Genomic DNA, 18,288 nt, shown 5'->3' on the forward strand with positions numbered 1-18,288 from the left:
GCTGGTGTTTGGCATTTCGCAGCACAAGATGCTTTTTACACTATATAGGAAAGGGCACCTGTTGGGGGACCCTTACCCTCTTATCCCAATTGGACAAAAGAAATCCTGCCTGATCTGCCCATTTACCAGGCAGCCACGGCAACAGCAGCTATATAAATATGCCAATGTTTCAACACCAAACAATGCCTTTGAAAGCACATGTTTATAAGCAGTGATTTGGCCCAATGAAGGGTGAGGGCTCATGAAGACAATGGTGCGGAGGGATGGAAGTAGGGACAGGGGGGCAGACACCAGGTGCCTGCAAGCGGACCCGCAGAGCCCCAGATGTACACAAGCCAAGGGAAAAACACGGATATGGGCAGGCAGGTGGTTAGGATCCTGGGTGTGACTGACCAAAGGGAGGGCTCTGGCGGAGGTATGGGGAGATGGAGAGAACAGGAACCAGGAACAAAGCTGAATAATCTCAAGCAGGGCAGGTCATGGGGTAAATTCCAATAAACTGTCCCCCTCCCACACCCAAAAAGGCATGTGACTTTCTCCCTTTCAATACAGCTTCATGCTCATCACTCTGGGAGAAATTTGTCACTAACAGACAGTGTGAAGTTTTAACCATCACAACACCCCCCCCCCCCCCCCAAAGGAGCACAGTGTTCCCCTGACAACAGTGGTTTTGTTGTGCTGATTGAAATGGACCTCATCTGAGACAGACGGGCCCCCCAGCCATACAGGGTGTCAGCAATCACATGCGCCTGCAGACCCATGAGCGGCTCTCTCCCACACACACCTCCCCAACCCCGAGGACAGGACAGAGCCCCCACCCCACACCACCCCACTGCCCATCACCAAGCTTTCAAAACCAGCCCATCAGCATTTCAAAAACACAACTTGCAATCTTCCAGGTCTAGCTGGTCATATGGGTCTCCTGAGTCACATCCAGTGCTTGTGTTGCGACTGCATGCGGCAGGCCACACAGGCCGCTCTAAGCCTATGATGGGGCCGGATTAAAAGAGCAAAACATCCCTCTGCTGCTTCCCACAATCTCACACGGGCTGCGGGACATCTTTACGTCAACCCCTCGATATTCTGGCAATTAAAGCCAAAGAGGCAGAATGAAAAGTGTATAAACAAACTCCAGAATGTTCCACTGCTGATGTAGCAGCACCGTGGTGCAAATTTAAGGCATTTAGCAGAAAGTAAAACCTTCCAATTATCCATAAATGTCAGTGTAAGCAATTAAGCACCAATATCCGCTTGCAATTTGTTATATGCACAACTCCCAGACGGAGAAGCGAGTGTCCAATCCAAGGTAGGGGCTGTCTCTCAGGGCACGCAATGGTGATTAACACACTGGAGACTCTATAACCACAGCACGGCCGTGTGACACACTGTAATTCAAACTGAGGAGATTGTAGTGCACAAAGGTTAGCATGCACCAAACATCCCAGCACTCCCACAATTCTCTGAGAATTCACTGTTCATCTCTGTATAGATATGTAAGTGCATATATATTCAAGTACACTTGAATTCATGTAAAAGCACTGTACTCTCCCTAACAGGAAATAAAAGTGGAAAATAAGGTTAACATTAGCAAGTTAGCTAACGTTAAAAAGTAAAAGCAAAAGTTAAGCAAAAGCAAAAAGTCAGGCAGCGCAAGCGAGAAAGCTGGCAGCGTAAACAAACAAACAAAAATTATCAAAAGACCAATCGTGTTTGCAAGTTATAAATTTTACTTTTGAGATGACATTTCTTTTGCTTCAGTTAGTTTTTTTTCTTCTCAAAGCCTTGATTTTGCTTGATGTCAAAGAAGTCTGATCACCAAAGTATCGGGTACATGAAGATGACTAAATGATGTAGTTGCAACATTCAGTTGGATAAATAAGAAAAACGAACTCATATCAATATTTCTGGTCTCCTTCCATTGAATATGTAGGAGCTCTCATGTGTATGAATGAGCCATTGACACCTGGTCACATCCTCCACCCCTTTTATGGTGCTGGTGGGGATGTATCTGGATCGCGTTTCACTGTTGCATTGTTCATCAAATTACCATGCGAATGCGATTTGAATACGTGGTAATGCGGCTATTTAGAATGTGAATAGTGATCTTCGGGTGAGAGCAGCACTACACACCCCCGATGTAGGTAAAACAAAGTAAGGTCACATGTTTTTTTGCCTATTTAACCTAATTTTAAAAACTTCCGACAAATACTACTTCCGACAATGGATGTTTTGAAAAGAAGACAGATTACGGATTTAGTCAGCGTTTTCTTCATGTTTCTACAATAAGATTTCAGCGAGTTATGAACTGAAATACACAAGAAAGATACGCAGCATTGCCGACGATGCCCTCATCCCCAGAGGGTTAAATCATCCATAATTTTCAGAAAAAGAAACCCACCACCCACATTACACATCCCTAACACTGATCCAGTCCTTTTGGTGTGCCCCTTACACTTCTCCAGATTAAATGAATGATTAAATAAAGGTTCAAACAGTCAGAATTTACAGCACAGTTCGATCTCCCTACAGGGTAATTCAAATGCGCAAGCTCTCTGTGAGGCTGATAAGAAAAACGGAACAGACACACACAAAACCACACGCACAGACTGTTATCTGTAAGCAGTGAGCTATGGTCAAGGTCAGGTAAAGGCCCTGCTGTTGAACCTACAGAGAGGTGACTGACTGGCTGCTCCGGGTAACTCAGTATCAGAGTATTCTTGAGAAAACTGATATAAAGAAATATCTGAAGCAAATCATCTGGGGTAGGAAATAATCTACAGTTCATGCGTGCATGGAAGAGCATAGAGGGCCAGAAAGGACCATGGAGGAAACATGCTATTGTCTCCCTGGAGAGAAACACAATTGATGCTTCTCAATATGCATGCTTACTGAACTTGTGTTCTTGTGTATCTGTTTTACGTCATCTGCCATTGCCAAAAACCAGTTGGCAGAAGTCTGTAAAAATCCCTGGGTGCCATTCTTGCCCTGCCCCAAATATCAAAGGGCGTTTTTCCACCGCACAAAGTACGGTACTTTTGCTTTTCCATTGAGTACCAGTACCGAAAGTGCCAAACCAGCTGGGGTACTTCTTTGGTACTTCGGTACTTTGGGGTGGGACTTACAAACGTATTTGCTGTCGATTGGTTATGCAAATAGCCTGCCACTGAAACAGAAAATACACACAGCGAACAGCGAGAAACGAAATAAAAAGCAGTAGAAATAAAAATATAAAAAACGTAAAACGGAAGGATGGACAAACGAGGAAATACAGGCTTTAATCGCCACATGGTCGGATAAACAGATCCAGCGGGATTTGGATGGCACGACTAGAAATAAAAAAGCTTTTGCCGTTCCGGGCAATTCAGTTTCCGTATATGTTTCCCCTGTGGCGCGCTGATTTGTATACGGTTTCGCTGTTGTTTTCATGTCTTTTTACGAAGCCCTTGAGGTAAACAAGCCGTATATTTTAAAACATCACGTGCCTTTTCGATGTTTTTTGTTTTTACAGATAATAAATTAAATTATTTAATTCGCTGGATAGAGATATTTCTTGATGAAAACGGTATAGTATTGCTTATAAGACTATATTATGCGTGACGATCTACTGTATGTAATGATGTACCTGAGTAATTTTCAGACATCTCACATACATCTTTGCCTAAATATTAGGAGAAACATTATTTCCTGACATCCAGGATATTTGGTCCCCCCCTGTTAAAACAGGTATACAGCAACTCTGGGCCTCGGTACTAATAACAATACTGTATTCACATGTAATAATGTACCAGAGTGATTTTCAGACATTTCATATACCTCTGCTTTAATATTAGGGGAAACATTATTTCCTGATAGACAGGAGAAACATAGGGAAACTGAATTGCCCGGAACACCGTAATACCAAGAAGAAATGGGGCACACGCGAAACACCGAACAATGCCACTTGAAAATCAAAAAACATAATTAAATAATGTTTGCTTTCAAAAGACTGAATTAGCAGTAAGCTAATTCTTTCTGCTTTGATCGGCTTAGCCAAAGTAAGTGTACCTACGTAAATATAAATGATGGCAGCATTCATGCAATTTGGATATTACGGAATCTTATACTGTGATAGAAGCTGACATAACAATAAACCGCATTTTCCAGCCTAAACTGTTAGTTTTAATTTTGAGCTGTTTTTTTTTAATTTTTATTATGATTTAAGCTGCGCGTTGTGACGATGTCACTGATGATGTCATTTGGTCATTTTTTACGCCAGTGGAAAACCGACACGAGAGAAGTAGCCTACCATACTTTCAGCACTTTATGAAAGTACCGAAAGTACGGTACCTGGTGCAGTGGAAAAACGCCCAAAGATGCATGGGTTGCATCCTCGCTAGACGAGACCAATCCCATGATTCATTGCACGCTAAGTTCGTTCTTGGGAGGTAAGTTAGCAAGACCTGTCTTGCAAAGACCACAAATATGATATCTTTGCGTTCTAGGTACTGAGAAACACCCCATATTTAATGCTGAATGCAGAAGCAGAGCAAGGCAAATTAAACACAACAAAGCCTACAGCCTCATACCCTCTAGGGAATGTGGGAGCTGAAAGTTAGGGGGGAAAATACATCTGACTCATCTCTGGGGGTAGGGGGTCTCTGTGTGCATGACAGCAGTAACACATAGGCCCCCAGGCAGCCTGGGACCCGCTAACAGCTATGGCGTGAAACCGCAGGCAGGTGGAGCCTCTGTGCACAGATCTTCCAGCGGCTCCTGCTGCAAATGGGGAACACACTGGCTGCGGAGGGGGCGGGCTGCTCTGATGATAAGCCATTCTCAGAACTGCTTGCCCTGGGCCCCCCTTCTCCAGTCTCTCTCTCTGTCCTCCTCCACCTCTTCCTCACTCCACAGGCAGAGCGCAGGTCACATCCTATGTCATGCCTAGAGCCCCTGCGTCGGAGAGCTGTAGCTCAGCCACATAGTTGGCAACGTGGGAGTCCCCTCAGCAGCCACGAACACTATCCACCTTCCCCACAGCCATCACAGAGCTGGGGGAAAGTAGCCCATCCACCACATTCACGACCAAGGGGTGGGCGTTCCTAGGAGCGACAGACAGTATTCGAGCAGTGGAGGGCTCCCCCTCCATGGCTAAGCACGCCTCATGCAGCTCCCCGGACAGCGTCCAAAAATATGTCACCCTGCTCCTCAAACGCCTAAGGGTAAGCTGGTGGCCCCCACCCCCTGGTCATTATTTACATCTGCAAACAATCCCTGTGCTCCATGTGCATATGCGAGTGTGTGTATGAGAGAGAGAGCGAGAGAGAGAGAGAGAGAGAGAGAGAGAGAGAAATGCAAGGGAGGGAGAGAGAGCAAAAGAGAGAGGGCGGGAGTGTGTGAGCGAGAGGACTGTGTGCGCTATCGTGTGCTCGCGTCTCTAACAATGGGTCAAACAGACCGAGTTGGCAGACGCTTGAGCGTGAATTACAGGCAGCTCGTTAAGGCGTGCGCCTCGGCAAGGAATCGCTGGGATGAGCGACCATGACGGGTCGCCCCTGAGCGCTCCAGGCAGAGCTTGCGTGGTCCCGGAGCACGCTAGCAGCTAATCCCCCGCCGGCGGCAGCTGCAGTGGCAGCGGCTGCAGCCCCGCTGTCGACAGTCGACGGAGAGAGACCCTGCTGCTCTGGCCCCCCATCCCCCCACCGGTAAGGGCCAGCATCCTGGGAAGAATATCCACCGCCGCCATGGGAACAACAGTTATCACCATCGAGGAGGTGCGGGCGCTGGAGGGCAAGGAGGAGCAAGAAGAGTCCATCCTGGCCATGCTAGGCATCATCGGCACCTTCCTCAACCTCTTTGTCATCGTGTTTGTTTACATCTACACCACCCTGTGAAGGACTGCTCCCCCCCCTCATCAGTGAGGAGAGAGACGCGGGGGGAAAGGGGGGACAGGCAGAGTAGGGCGGCATGGTCGGCCACCCTGGACAGAAAGGACAGGAACGCACAGCAGGGGTGAGATAACAGCAGCTGGAGCCAGGCGCACGGCCGCTACCCACGGACATCGTCTGACTGACGACTCACGTTGAAAACAGCATTTTTAAAGTGGATTATAAAGAGTAAACAAGGAGGATTCAACAAATTGGATTTACAGGACTCGCCAAAGGGAAACAAAAGACAGGCTTCTCTGTAGCGCGAGTGGCACCCCCTGGTGGCTGGACAGCTGTGTCGGAGCAGGCAAGGGGCACACACCAGCCTTTGCTTCATGCTTCTACCCCGGCCTTTATGAGCCGTTCCAGAGAGCAGGAACGGTGGACAGACCTGGTGGGGGCGCAGATATTTTCCCAAAAGACTGCCGAGATATGGTGTGCTCCTCGACGCAGTGACCCCCCCAGGTGCGGTGAGCCGTCCATTTTTCCATGCATCTGTTTGACTTACAGGGCAGAGGAAAGGCACCTGTGTGCCCTTGTTTCAACCTGTACCGAAGGGGCTTTTCTAAATACCATAACTCTAGATGTTCTGTACTATAGGATGTTTGAACAATAAAAGCAGATATACCCCAGCGTGCGCTCTGTGTTGTTGCCGTGCAGACATGAGGTGTGGATGCAATGGTTGCTATGGAGAAATGGGTGCAGTGAGGGATGGAGGAGGTTACAATGGCTCCACCCCCATGTGCCATGCGGGGGGGGGGGGGGGGGGGGGGGGTGTTTGAAGGACTGCCAGGTAGTGGGGGTCTAATATGTGGGGCTTAGATATGGCTCATGCTGCCAACGTAGGCGCTGGGGGGCAGGTGCAGCACGTGAGAGAGCAGCGAGGCTGTGTGATCATGCATCAGTACGGATCTGTCTATCATGTATGTGTACATGTGTGTGTGTGGGCGGGGGCTCATTTTTATGGCACCATCAGTCATTCCGGGTGTATGCTGTCCATGATTCTGTTTTCAGGGCTGGGGGGTGTCGGCGGGGCTGAGCTGGAGAGGTACTGATGCTTCCAGACAAAGTGACAAATGGGGAAATTAAATCTAGGCCATAATGACCCATCTGTCGGGTTACAAGCGCTAAACCACCATGGACGACGCCATTTAAAAGCCGTTACCATACAGACAGAAGGTATGCGAGGATCATCAACCGCAGATACACACAGCACAATCTGGGAGGCCCCCTACCCACATGCCTACAGGGGGAGAAGTGGGGGGCCTAAGTGCACTCATCCAGGACAGAGCCCCCAAATCACAGGAAAGGTCAATGTACAGACAGCATCATTAACACAAGCGAACGAGAAAAGCCACTCTGCAGAAGACAGCCTGATTAAGCCATGAATAACCACACATCGCACGCACACTGAGGGAGGGGGCGGGGCCAGGCAGAAAAACCCTCCTCACACAACCACACCAGCTCATTGAGAGCCCTTTTTACATCAGACTCCGACTTCAATTACAGGAGGACCTGAACTTGTTGCAGCCCCACAGTACTAGGGGTGACCCAGGTGGAGCAAAACTACCTATGGTTAGCAGTTCAGGGATTCCACTGAGAAACAGGCAGACCTGACAAGCTGAGTGCCAGACAGCCCAGGCAAACAATCACAGAACGTGAGACCAAGAGGAACCGAGCAGAGTGAAGGTGTGCCGGGGAGTTGTCTGTCTGCTTGGTGTTTAAAAATGAGACCTGAAAATACCAGAAAGCCATCCTGAGAGGAGGGCTCAGTAATAGCTTTGGTAATCACATCACAAAAGCAGCACAAAGCCACTGTCTATGAATCTCCTTCTGCTGGCCACAGCTGCCCACTGGTGGCTCTTGCACAGCTGGGATCACCGATCCCCAGCTGCACCATCAGCGTAGTGACCAGTCTCAGGTGCTGTGCTCCCATCAAATCAGTTAGGATGTGAGAATGGCTGCAGGGGACACATTTCCTGCAGTTTAGCTGCGATATGCAGACACCTGCAGAGATCTGTCCGATTCTTACACCACATGCAAGGCTGGGCATGATACCGGGCTCACCACAACAGGAACATGACAGGAATGGCAGACAGGTCCCTCTGTGACCACTTCTTATTCCACATGGTCCTTCTATGCAACTTAACCACATTCGACTTAGGTAAAGTTACCTGTCAGCTAAGCTATTGGCAAACATGCAGAAACTCAACAGAGGATGAGCCACAGTGAAACCCACAGGGGCTCTGCATGGGATGGGCGACTTGTTGACAGCCATCGATACTCGACTCAACAGAGGATGAACCACGATGGCAAGCTTCTGTGCAACTTCACAGGATAGCACCAGTTGGACCTGACAAAAGACATCCCATATTGGCAGAAGCTGCAGGCCTCAGAGTCACTAACCCCGCTGAGGAATCAGCTCCAGTATTGACTAGGAGCACAACCGTCTGCCTCCTCAGCAGCAATTAAACCCAGGCCACCTCAAAGTAATCAAAGCAGAATGACAAGAAAACAGACACTAATTAAAGGCTAGGCCTCTATTTAAATCTGCCGTCCAGTCTACTGCCTACTGATGCCAAAATCAGTCCAGCCAGATCATGGTGCTGCCGTCAGCTTGCCAGTTGCCAGTTGGATGGAGGCACATAGATTCATCACCTGATGGACCCTGGGTCTCAGGATGACTTTGGCAAATGCATTTGACCAGAAAAACCTGAATGAAACAGCTGCCTGCATAAATGAATGATATTTTAAAGACTCCCAACAGAAGACCATCCCCACCCAGCCATATAGCTCCCTCCTCTGAGATCCTACAACCTTTGGGAGCTAGCTGGTCTGTGCTGATAGCGCTTTGCACCTTCTGTACTGTAAGGGTGTATGCAGCTGAACAGCTCTAAGTGATTTCCAAGGATCCCCTTTTTTGGGCAGTTTGTGGCTCTGCAGGTTGGGACTCTGTGCCTGTAAACAGAAGGTTGCTGGTTCGAATCTGGGGGGCGACAGACTGATGCCCTGTGGGGCTCCTGAGCAAAGCCATTACCCCCGGGCTCCAGGGGCACTGCATACTGGCTGACCATATGCTGTGATCCCTCAGGCTTGCTCTCACATGTATACAAGTCTGTCTCTTATTGAGAGCAAGATAGGATGGGGCAAAAACACAATTTCCCCTGAGAATGAATAAAGCCTCACTGTTCCATTATGTTGCATGCTGAGTGGAGCAGACGTATTGACAGGGCTGGACAGCAAGATGCCAGTGGCTCACCAGAGTCATTGCGCAGGTAAGAGGACATGGCCGGGATCAGGCAGGACTGGCTAAGCAGCTCCTGGAGCACTGAAGGCAGGGCGGTGTTGTTGTGGCCCCGGGCATCCCCTGGGGGGGCTTCCCCAGAGCCAACGTAGCCTGCAGGGTTGATGTAGCTGGCCAGCACCTGGGGCCCAAGCACAGAGGCTGTTAGGTTCTTGTTTGTGAACATGCAGCAGATGGGGGAGGGAAGGGTGCTGACCTGCAGCAGGCAGGTGACGTGTTCCTCCTCCAGCCGCTGCTTGGTCAGGGCCTGCTCCACGTCCCAACCTGACGCTGTGGAGCCCGTGCCGAAGCCCGTGCCCTTAGCCCAGTATAGCTGCTGCTCTTCGCCAGTGCCTGCGGCATGCCCACTGGACACCTGAGGCTGTAAACAAAGGATCAAGTCAGGGGTGAGCGCTATGCCGAGAAGGGGCACCGGCACACTCGCTTGCGGGTCAGTCGCATCATTGCTCAGCACCATGGGTTCAGGCTCTTAGACAGGTCAGCACATTAGTTGATAGCATACAGTACCTTCATTGGTACAATTATAGGTACATTCGAGCTGATCTCCACTCAACCCAGAGAAACTCCTCTGAAAGCAGAATCACATGACAAATTCTGCACCTCATTCTGATATTTTAAACGTGGAGCAAGATCTGAGTCCTTCAGGTGCTCGAAATATGCAGGAAGTTCATAAAACCGGTAAAAATCTGTGTAATATGGTGATCATTGTTGAAGAGGCACCCCTTGGCTCTGAGAGGCTGGCTGCGGGACACTGATGCCAATGACCTGTGAGCAAACGCATGCTGCAGACACACACAGACTAACAAACAGACAGAAACAGAAAAGACACATTCAAGTAGGGGAGGGAGAATTTTAGGGCAGGGTCACGATCCACAATCTTATCAAAATTCTTTTTCAGGTTGGTATTTAAGACTGTTTTGCAGTTAATGAACAGTACACGCTATTGTAAGAAATATAGCCCTATAACAATAAAACCTAAAACAAAAAATGACAGCCTACTCTTTCAGGTGTTTTCTTTTGAGGTGGTTAAAAAAAGTTTGTTGTGTTGCCATCTGACATGCAAATAACTGTTGTTTGCACCATGTCTGTTTTGGAAAATCCGAACAAATACAGTCGATGTCAAATTCTTTTTAGGAATTAACTCCTCCATGTCACTGTGTTGCCACATAGGGAATGTGTTGCATGTTGGGACAAAAGCACAAGAAAGAGGGGCAGAAATCCAAGGCAGTACCTACTGTTTGCTATCACCAGTTTATTGGTGTGTTGAAATGGATTTGGCTGTCAAAAAAACTTTAAATGCATGTATGAGCCATAGAACTGCAAGTGATAGAATGTGCACTTTAGCATGGTAGGAACGATCTCTCCGTAAAGGCGGGTCATGGAATCATGGAAACATTTGAATCATTCATGATCAAATATCGGAAAATCGCCCAGCCATACATACAGATAAATACACACAGACACTCAAGGTTGACTGATATGGGTTTTCCCAGTGGCTGAAGCTGATTTTTCTTCTTTTTTTTTGGGGGGGGGGGGGGGAGGCAGGGGGGATGCTGGAGATGACCAATATAAAACCGATTTTTGAAGTTGAAAAATAAATGAGTAACAACTCCATGAGTAACAAATACTTATTTAACATCAATAACATACACAACAATAATTAAACTCTACACATTTTAAACATAAAGCATTTTAAAATAATAGAAATCAAAAACAGATGCTGTCTCTGCTGACTCAATTTCTGACTAAAGTAACAAACAATATTTCAAAACTTCGGCTTTGTGGTGATGTTATTCATCAAGTGAAACTGTATGGAGTAAGATCGCTGTCAAAAATAACTCGTAAAAATGTACGTCAAATGTACGTTTCACAAGCGTAAATAACGCTTGCGCCTCTGAAAATTACGCTTGCTTCTGAAATTTACGCTTGCGCCTCTGAAAATTACGCTTGCACCTCTGAAATTTACGCTTGCACCTCTGAAATTTACGCTTGCACCTCTGAAAATTACGCTTGCTTCTGAAATTTACGCTTGCGCAACTGAAAATTACGCTTGATCCTGAAATTTACGCTTGTTCAGGTTGTTCAGGCTTGAGAATCCACTCGTAATTTTCAGAAGCGCAAGCGTAAATTTCAGAAGCAAGCGTAATTTTCAGAGGCGCAAGCGTAATTTACACTTGTGACGTACGTTTTTACGAGTAATTTTTGACAGCAATCTTACTCCATAAAACTGATGTAGGCAAATTTAGAATTCTTACCTTTGGTTGTCGTGCAGGTTTACTACTGTAGATGCTGATAAACCACACTACAACACTGATGAAATGAATGGGATGCGTAGCTGCGCCTCAATCATTCGCATCACCCGCATGCATCACTATATCAGCCATATAGTCTCAAAAGTGCGATATTTTTTTCTGGCCAATTGATCGGTTGACTCAACAGAACACACACATAGACAGACAGACAGAGACACACACACAGTTGGGCCTGCAGAGGCGAGCCTGACCTCAGCCTGGTTGGTGCCGGCGCTTGGCACTCTGGGCGCGTGGTGGCTGAGGGCGGACAGGCAGGCCAGGATAAGGTGGATGGCTCCGATCTCAAGCGCCATGCGGCGCAGCAGAACGCCGTCATCTGTGGTGAGTGGTGTGGAGCTGAAGAGGGCACGCAGCACGTGGAAGGGGAGTGTGGGCAGCACGTTGGCCGATGGCGACTGCAGGATGTGACCTGTCGAGAGGGAGACAGAGAATTTGGTGGGTTGAAAAAACCTAAAGTCTGCTCGCATCCCATGTGGTGCTGACATCATGCTAAGGGAAGTGTCTCATGGGGGGGTGGTTACAGAGACAGGCCGGTGGCTGGCTAACTCACTGCCCTCGCCGTCGTCTGTGACTCCGAGCACCAACCGAAGGAGACACTGGGCATGCTTGCGTTCCCGCAAGAGCACTTCGGCATAACCAGGCAACCGAAGGAAGAGGCCAAAGGCAGCTAGAGAGTGGGCGGGGATGGGTGACATGGGCTGCACTGACGACTTGACAGGCGGAGGCTCAGTGGCAATGCTCTCAGGGGCCTCATACACCAGCTCGCCCGACTGCTCAATGGTCACCCACTCGAACTGGTCACTGTCCTTGGGCTTCTCCTGGGGGGCTGAAGGCACCACAGGGGCACTCACCTGAGGAGAATGAAGGGAGTCAATGTGGCGCTTGGCTAAGAGGCATAGCAGGCACCCCGGAGCCCCGGTCCACTTGCCTGCTGGATGACATCGGGGTAGAGCATTGGCAGCCTTTCGGCAATCAGGGCCAGGCCACCCATCCCAGCAAACACCTGCAGGGGCGACTGGATGGGGCTACTGTCCAGCAGAGAGTCATCCATGGGCGCCTCCAGGCATTCTTCACCTGGGCCCATGGGCTCATCCGGGGCACAGGGGCTCAGCATGTCGCCATGTTCTGTGGGTGGGAGGTAGTCACTAGAGGGAGGGGCCACCAGACCAGTCACTTGTGGAGGTTACAGACACCTCCACAAGTTTTGAGTTTATAAACTCAAAATTCAAAGTTTAAGACAAAGAAACCAAATTAAAATCACTCCTACACGTAATGACAATGGACTAAAAATGTAGCCTGATCAGTCAAGGATCCAGGTTCCACATCACGTGGCTGTTCTGTGAGGGCATCCAGTCAGAGCCAAGCGACAGTTCATCTTCAAGATCATCACCGAGTCCTCCAAACCGATGAGGAGGGGGCAAGCTAAATGATGATTCACTATTGCTGTGCTGAGATCAAATGCAAATCGAAAAGCCAAGTTCTGACAAAGAAAACCTCAGGCAGGCAGGGAGCCAACAATAAAAGAGTCGACCCAACCCAACCCAACCCAACCGCCCAAACATGGCTAGGGGCTGTGGCAAGGAGGCCAGTGGGGAAGTCAGCAAATCGAAGCGCATTTACTGGTGGTTTTAGTCGCTTAATCATGGGACAAAAACTAGTCCAAAAACAGTCCGTCTCTGCTTTCAATGTGAGATGAATATATAAAGAAGAAAAAAGCTTTCAAGGTAATACATGCACGCATCTGGGGGGGGGGGGGGGTAGTGCTATAAAAAGCTCTATCCATTTGTAGGACAGCATAAAAGGCTTTTAGGGTCTTCAGCTTGTGCCCCTGGTCCAAGGACAGACTGGGGACAGCGGTGGGGGGTACTGAATGGATGGCAAACACTACTTGCTAGGTGTTTTTCTGAAAAGAACACAGGAGAGTGGCTCCCAGGGAGGGATTGCTGGGTAATTCACAGAGAGCTAATAGCCTTAACTTCCTCTACACTGAGGAAGATACCACATTCCTCAGTATACGAAACCATTCCATGAATCGCCACCTTAGAGGTCTGCGTGTCTCTATGATCCGATGATTTGTCAGGGGCGATTACCCCTGGTAGGGTCTCTCAAGGCAAATTGTTCCTAGGTGAGCGGCCAGATTGTGATTCACACAGACGCTTATGATGAAGGACAATAAGGACGTTGGACATTGGGGACAGTGCCTTTGGATTGGCAGACTGATGTGGTGGTCCCAATCTTTAAAAAAGTGGACCAGAGGATGTGTTCCAATTTCAGCAGGATCACACTCAGCTTTCCTGGGTAGGTGTGTGCTGGGGTACTGGAGAGGAGGGATCACACGAGGAACAATGTGGATTCCGTCCTGGTTGTGGATCACTGGACCAGCTCTCACCCCTCACAGGAACACTGGAGGGTTCATGAGATTTTGCCCAATCAGTCTACATGTGTTTTGATCATGTCCCTCCGGGGATCCTGTGGGGGGTGCTTCAGGAGTATAGGGTCTGTTACTGTGGGCCATCAGGTCCCTGTATAGACGAAGCGAGAGTTTGGTTTGCATTGGAGGTAGTACATCAGTTGTTCTCAGTGGGTGTTGGACATCACCAGGGCTGCTCTTTGTCAACGATTCTGTTCATAACTTTTATGGGCTTTTTAGGCGAAGCCAAGGGGTGAAGGGGTTCGGTTTAATACTGTACCATTCTGTTGTGGTAAAGAGAGAGCTGACCTGGAAGGCAAAGCTTTTGATTTACCAGTTGATTTACATTCCTATCCTTACCTATGGTCATGAGCATTGGGTAGTGCCAAAAAGAATCAGATCAGAAACAATGAGTTTCCTCTGCAGGGTATCTGGGCTCAGCCTTAGAGATAGGATGAGAAGCTCAGACATTTGGGAGGGGCTCAAAATACACCTGCTGCTCCTCTTCATCAATAGGTGCCAGTTGAGGTGGTTCAGGCATCTAACTAGAATGCCTCCTGGACGCCTCCCTGTAGAGGTGTTTCAGGCATGTCCAAGTGGGAGGTGGCCTCGGAGTAGACCCAGGACATGCTGGAGAGATTCTCTCTCTTGGCTGACCTAGGAATGCCATGGTATTTCCCCTAGTGGAGCTGGAGGCGGTGGCTGAAGAGAGGGAGGTCTGGGCATCGCTGCTTAGACTGCTGCCCCCACGACCCAACCCCAGATAAGTGGCAGGTAATGGATGGATGGATTCCAAAATAAATATGTTTTTTTGAATGCCACTGCCATTGGAGGAGTTTATGTAGATGTGTCTGGGTAGCGGCTCGACATTGCAGGACCAAAGCCAGAAGCTGGCGAGTTTCCTGGGTGAGCCACTCACACCGATGGCCTGGATGCCATGTCGGTGCTGTGATGCTGGAGTCAGTTATCGACACTCTGGAGATGAGGTCTGCTAGCCACATCACGGGGGAGCTATGAACTGGGCCGGCTCGCCACAGAGGGAGCCCACCGTGCAGTAATAGGTGCTTTGTGGTGTAAGGCAGAACCGGCCTTATAAATGATCATGGGTCAGACATGACTCTGCCTGACCAATAAAAATGTAAAAGCCTCAAAAAACTGGCTCAGTTCCAGCTGAATTTAATGACTGAACTTAGTTTAGGTTTCATGTCACGACAGACCCAGAGCACATGAGGAGACTTCTGGAGTAACCTGGCGGCGATGAGTCGGCTGTTAAACCAGACAAATCAATGGCTTTCCAGAAAAGGCCATCACCGCCTCTTTCAGTGGGAAGGTCGACCTGCGCCACCCATACTGACCTCACAAGGCCTTAGATGGCCAGAAGAAATTACCTTTCTCTGTGCGCAGCCGTTTGAAGGAGTCTGTCTTTGACAGGCTGGGGTCAGAGATGACCTTCGATCCCAGCTTGACCGTCAGGTCGATGGAGCGGTAGCCCTGGGGCAGCTTACGATCATATAGGAGGGTGAGCAGCTGAGCCAAGGTCATCTCAGGAGGCAGTGGCTGACCTGTGCGGGGTTACGAGGGAGGCACAAGTTGTAGCCAATGTTTCAGAAGCGTGAAGAAAAGTGGGCAAGGTCAAAGCATCGTTTAGCTTCAAGGCTCCACCTGACGTACCCTGCAGCAGTTTGTGGTACAGGTGAAAGACAGGCACACTGATGGTCTTGGAGGAGGAGTCCATGCCAGAGGAGGAACTCAGCTTGTCAGTCATCACACGGCCCCGTCGTGAAGGGGGGCGGGGTGGGGTAGACACCGCTCTCTTGGACTGGGACTTCAAGCCTGTGGAAAGGTACAGAAGCCCATCTAACATTAGCCAACCAGCGAACCACAAAGACTGAGGCCGCTTAGACCCAACCTGCCACAAAGTGGCCCCACACAACCCCTCATCCACATCTCTCTCCTCCACTGTGATGCTTTTAATAGCCATGGCATTTGGAAGGCTGGAGGAGGCATGATATTGATCATTTACATTAATGATATTGACACCAATACATAGAGTAATCCGGTTAAATTTGCAGACGACACCAAGGTGGGCGGTGTAGCAGATACTGATCTAGCAGCAGAGAGGCTACAACGGGATGTGGATTTAATTAGCGACTGAGCTGATACTTGGCAGATGAAATTTAACATAAATAAATGTAAGGTAATCCATGCAGGGAGAAGAAATATACAGTACAGGTATTTTATGGGTTCCACCGAAATAAAGGTAGCTGATTACGAGAAAGATCTCGGTGTGTATGTTGATGCTTCTATGTCCCACTCTCGCCAGTGTGGGGAAGCAATAAAAAAGGCCAATAGAATGTTGGGTTATATTTCTAGATGTGTGGAGTTTAAGTCAAGGGAGGTGATGCTACATTTATATAATTCCTTGGTAAGACCCCACCTAGAATATTGTGCAGGTTTGGTCACCATGCCTTAAGAAGGACAAGGACAAGGACTTAGAAAAGGTGCAACGGAGGGTGACGAGAATGATTCCTGGTCTTAGAGGAATGTCTTATGAGGAGAGGTTAGCTGAGCTGAATCTGTTTAGCCTCGAGCAAAGGAGACTAAGGGGGGACATGATCCAGGTATATTAGATTTTAACAGGTCTGGATGCTGTTCAGCCACATGGCTATTTCAATATTAGTTTAAATACTAGAACTCGTGGCCATAAGTGGAAATTAGCGGGAGAACATTTTAAAACAAATTTGAGGAAGCACTTCTTTACACAGCGTGTAGAGTATGGAATAGTCTTCCTGCTAGTGTAGCGGAAGCTAAAACCCTGAGCTAGATAAGATTTTAACATCTCTGAGCTATTAGTTAAGTTCTCCCCAAATGAGCTTGATGGGCTGAATGGCCTCCTCTCGTTTGTAAATTTCTTATGTTCTTATGATGAGGGTTACAAAGAGCCATCACTGAAGAAGGGGACAGGGGACACCACGTACCTGAGGCCACCACTACACTGTAATTGTCCTGAAAGCCATTGTCAGCCTTCATCTTCTCCTTCTCTTCGTGGTTCTTCTTCTCCTTGTCTTCCTTTTGCTCGTTAATCAGCTTGGCTGTGATGCTGGGGGTATCTGCAAAAACCGGCGGCAGGGATCAGTGAAATAGGAATCAAGAGCCCAGGGTAGGTGGTTGGGTCATTCGGTGGGTTGGTCACTCATTCACTCGCTTGCTCACTAGCACAAATGCACATAAAGGGGGACTCTCAACCCCCCCATCCTGCAGCGACAGACATTTTTTCCATCTCAGAGCCATATTAAAAGTGATCTTTGGGTGAGGGTTTACAGAACAGTGGGAGCAGGAGGCTGGAAAATTAACCCAGGTTGATTGGCAGATGCATGGTAAGAGCCAAGTAGCAGCTGCTTCCCAGAACCTCCCTCAGAGTGTCCTCCCCACAACCAGACCAGCCAGACAGCCTGGTAAGACAGGGGCGGAGCTTCCTTCCTCAAGGTCTCCCTGAAATGGACATTCATCACGATGATGCGAGTCCGCTGCCACCTTGGCAGCCGGATAACGCAAGCTAGATCCGGAGTGTTGCTGCACGTTCTGGACAACCTGCCTGCCACAGCCCCCTTAAATCACCAAGGTGGGGGAGGGGCATACATTTGGCTACAGACTATTTCAGGAAAATAAAACAGCAGCGCTTGGTTGAGGGATCAGGTAAATAATTAGACAGGAGCAAAGGATCAGCCGGGTCTGGTGGATTTCACAAGGACATCCCACCAGCTTGAGCACCACTAGCCTTACTCAAGGCTGTCGGGGGGTCAGTGGCTTGCAGTGACCCTCCCTTCTAAGAGAGGATACCAGGCAGACAGGAATAAATGTGAGCAGAGAGCTGGAGGTCATACTGACATCACTCCCCATCAGGCTGGATGGAGATATTACCGTCAGCTTGCCGATCCCCAAGTGCTGAAATTGGCTCTGATCCGGGGACACGCACCTGAGACACGGTCCAGGACCTCCGCCAGGGTGGTGGAGATGGGCAGGTGCAGTGTACGGAATTTGTGGCCAGCTCCATACATGGGGTGCTGGATCACGTGACTGGTGGCATTGATGCGGCCCTTATACAGCTGGAGGAGGGAGGGCGACAGGAGACAGAGACATTAGCAAAGAGCTGATTGCACATGTCCCACTCCCTTCTCAAATGATGCTTCATCAAGCTTCATCCAGATTAAAAGTTACTGTGTCAACCAGATTCAGCCCAAACATGTCCGCCGCAAAGAACAAAAACGAAGTTCCCTGACTACCAGTATAAGGACAGAGGGCCCCCCAACTCACAGGTGATACCTGGGAGAGGATAACAGCGGATTTGGGCATCAAATG

The 18,288-nt window shown here is 48.8% G+C and overlaps 1 protein-coding gene across 6 annotated transcripts in view; it reads right to left on the bottom strand.

The window, feature by feature from the left end:
* The window catches only part of birc6 (baculoviral IAP repeat containing 6), a 77,411-nt gene that overhangs the window by 13,538 nt on the left and 45,585 nt on the right, over positions 1-18,288 (bottom strand). For all 6 annotated transcript variants that reach the window (XM_023803608.2, XM_023803617.2, XM_023803598.2 and 3 more), the window contains 9 exons: positions 17,906-18,035; positions 16,908-17,039; positions 15,601-15,762; positions 15,318-15,491; positions 12,448-12,644; positions 12,070-12,370; positions 11,711-11,928; positions 9,404-9,568; positions 9,163-9,328 (listed from right to left, as the gene is read on the bottom strand). In XM_023803608.2, coding sequence (XP_023659376.1) covers positions 9,163-9,328; positions 9,404-9,568; positions 11,711-11,928; positions 12,070-12,370; positions 12,448-12,644; positions 15,318-15,491; positions 15,601-15,762; positions 16,908-17,039; positions 17,906-18,035 — 1,645 coding nt within the window. The remainder of the gene's footprint in view (positions 1-9,162; positions 9,329-9,403; positions 9,569-11,710; positions 11,929-12,069; positions 12,371-12,447; positions 12,645-15,317; positions 15,492-15,600; positions 15,763-16,907; positions 17,040-17,905; positions 18,036-18,288) is intronic.

This window comes from Paramormyrops kingsleyae, chromosome 3 (genome assembly GCF_048594095.1).
Source record: "Paramormyrops kingsleyae isolate MSU_618 chromosome 3, PKINGS_0.4, whole genome shotgun sequence".
In the NCBI taxonomy this organism is placed as follows: domain Eukaryota; kingdom Metazoa; phylum Chordata; class Actinopteri; order Osteoglossiformes; family Mormyridae; genus Paramormyrops; species Paramormyrops kingsleyae.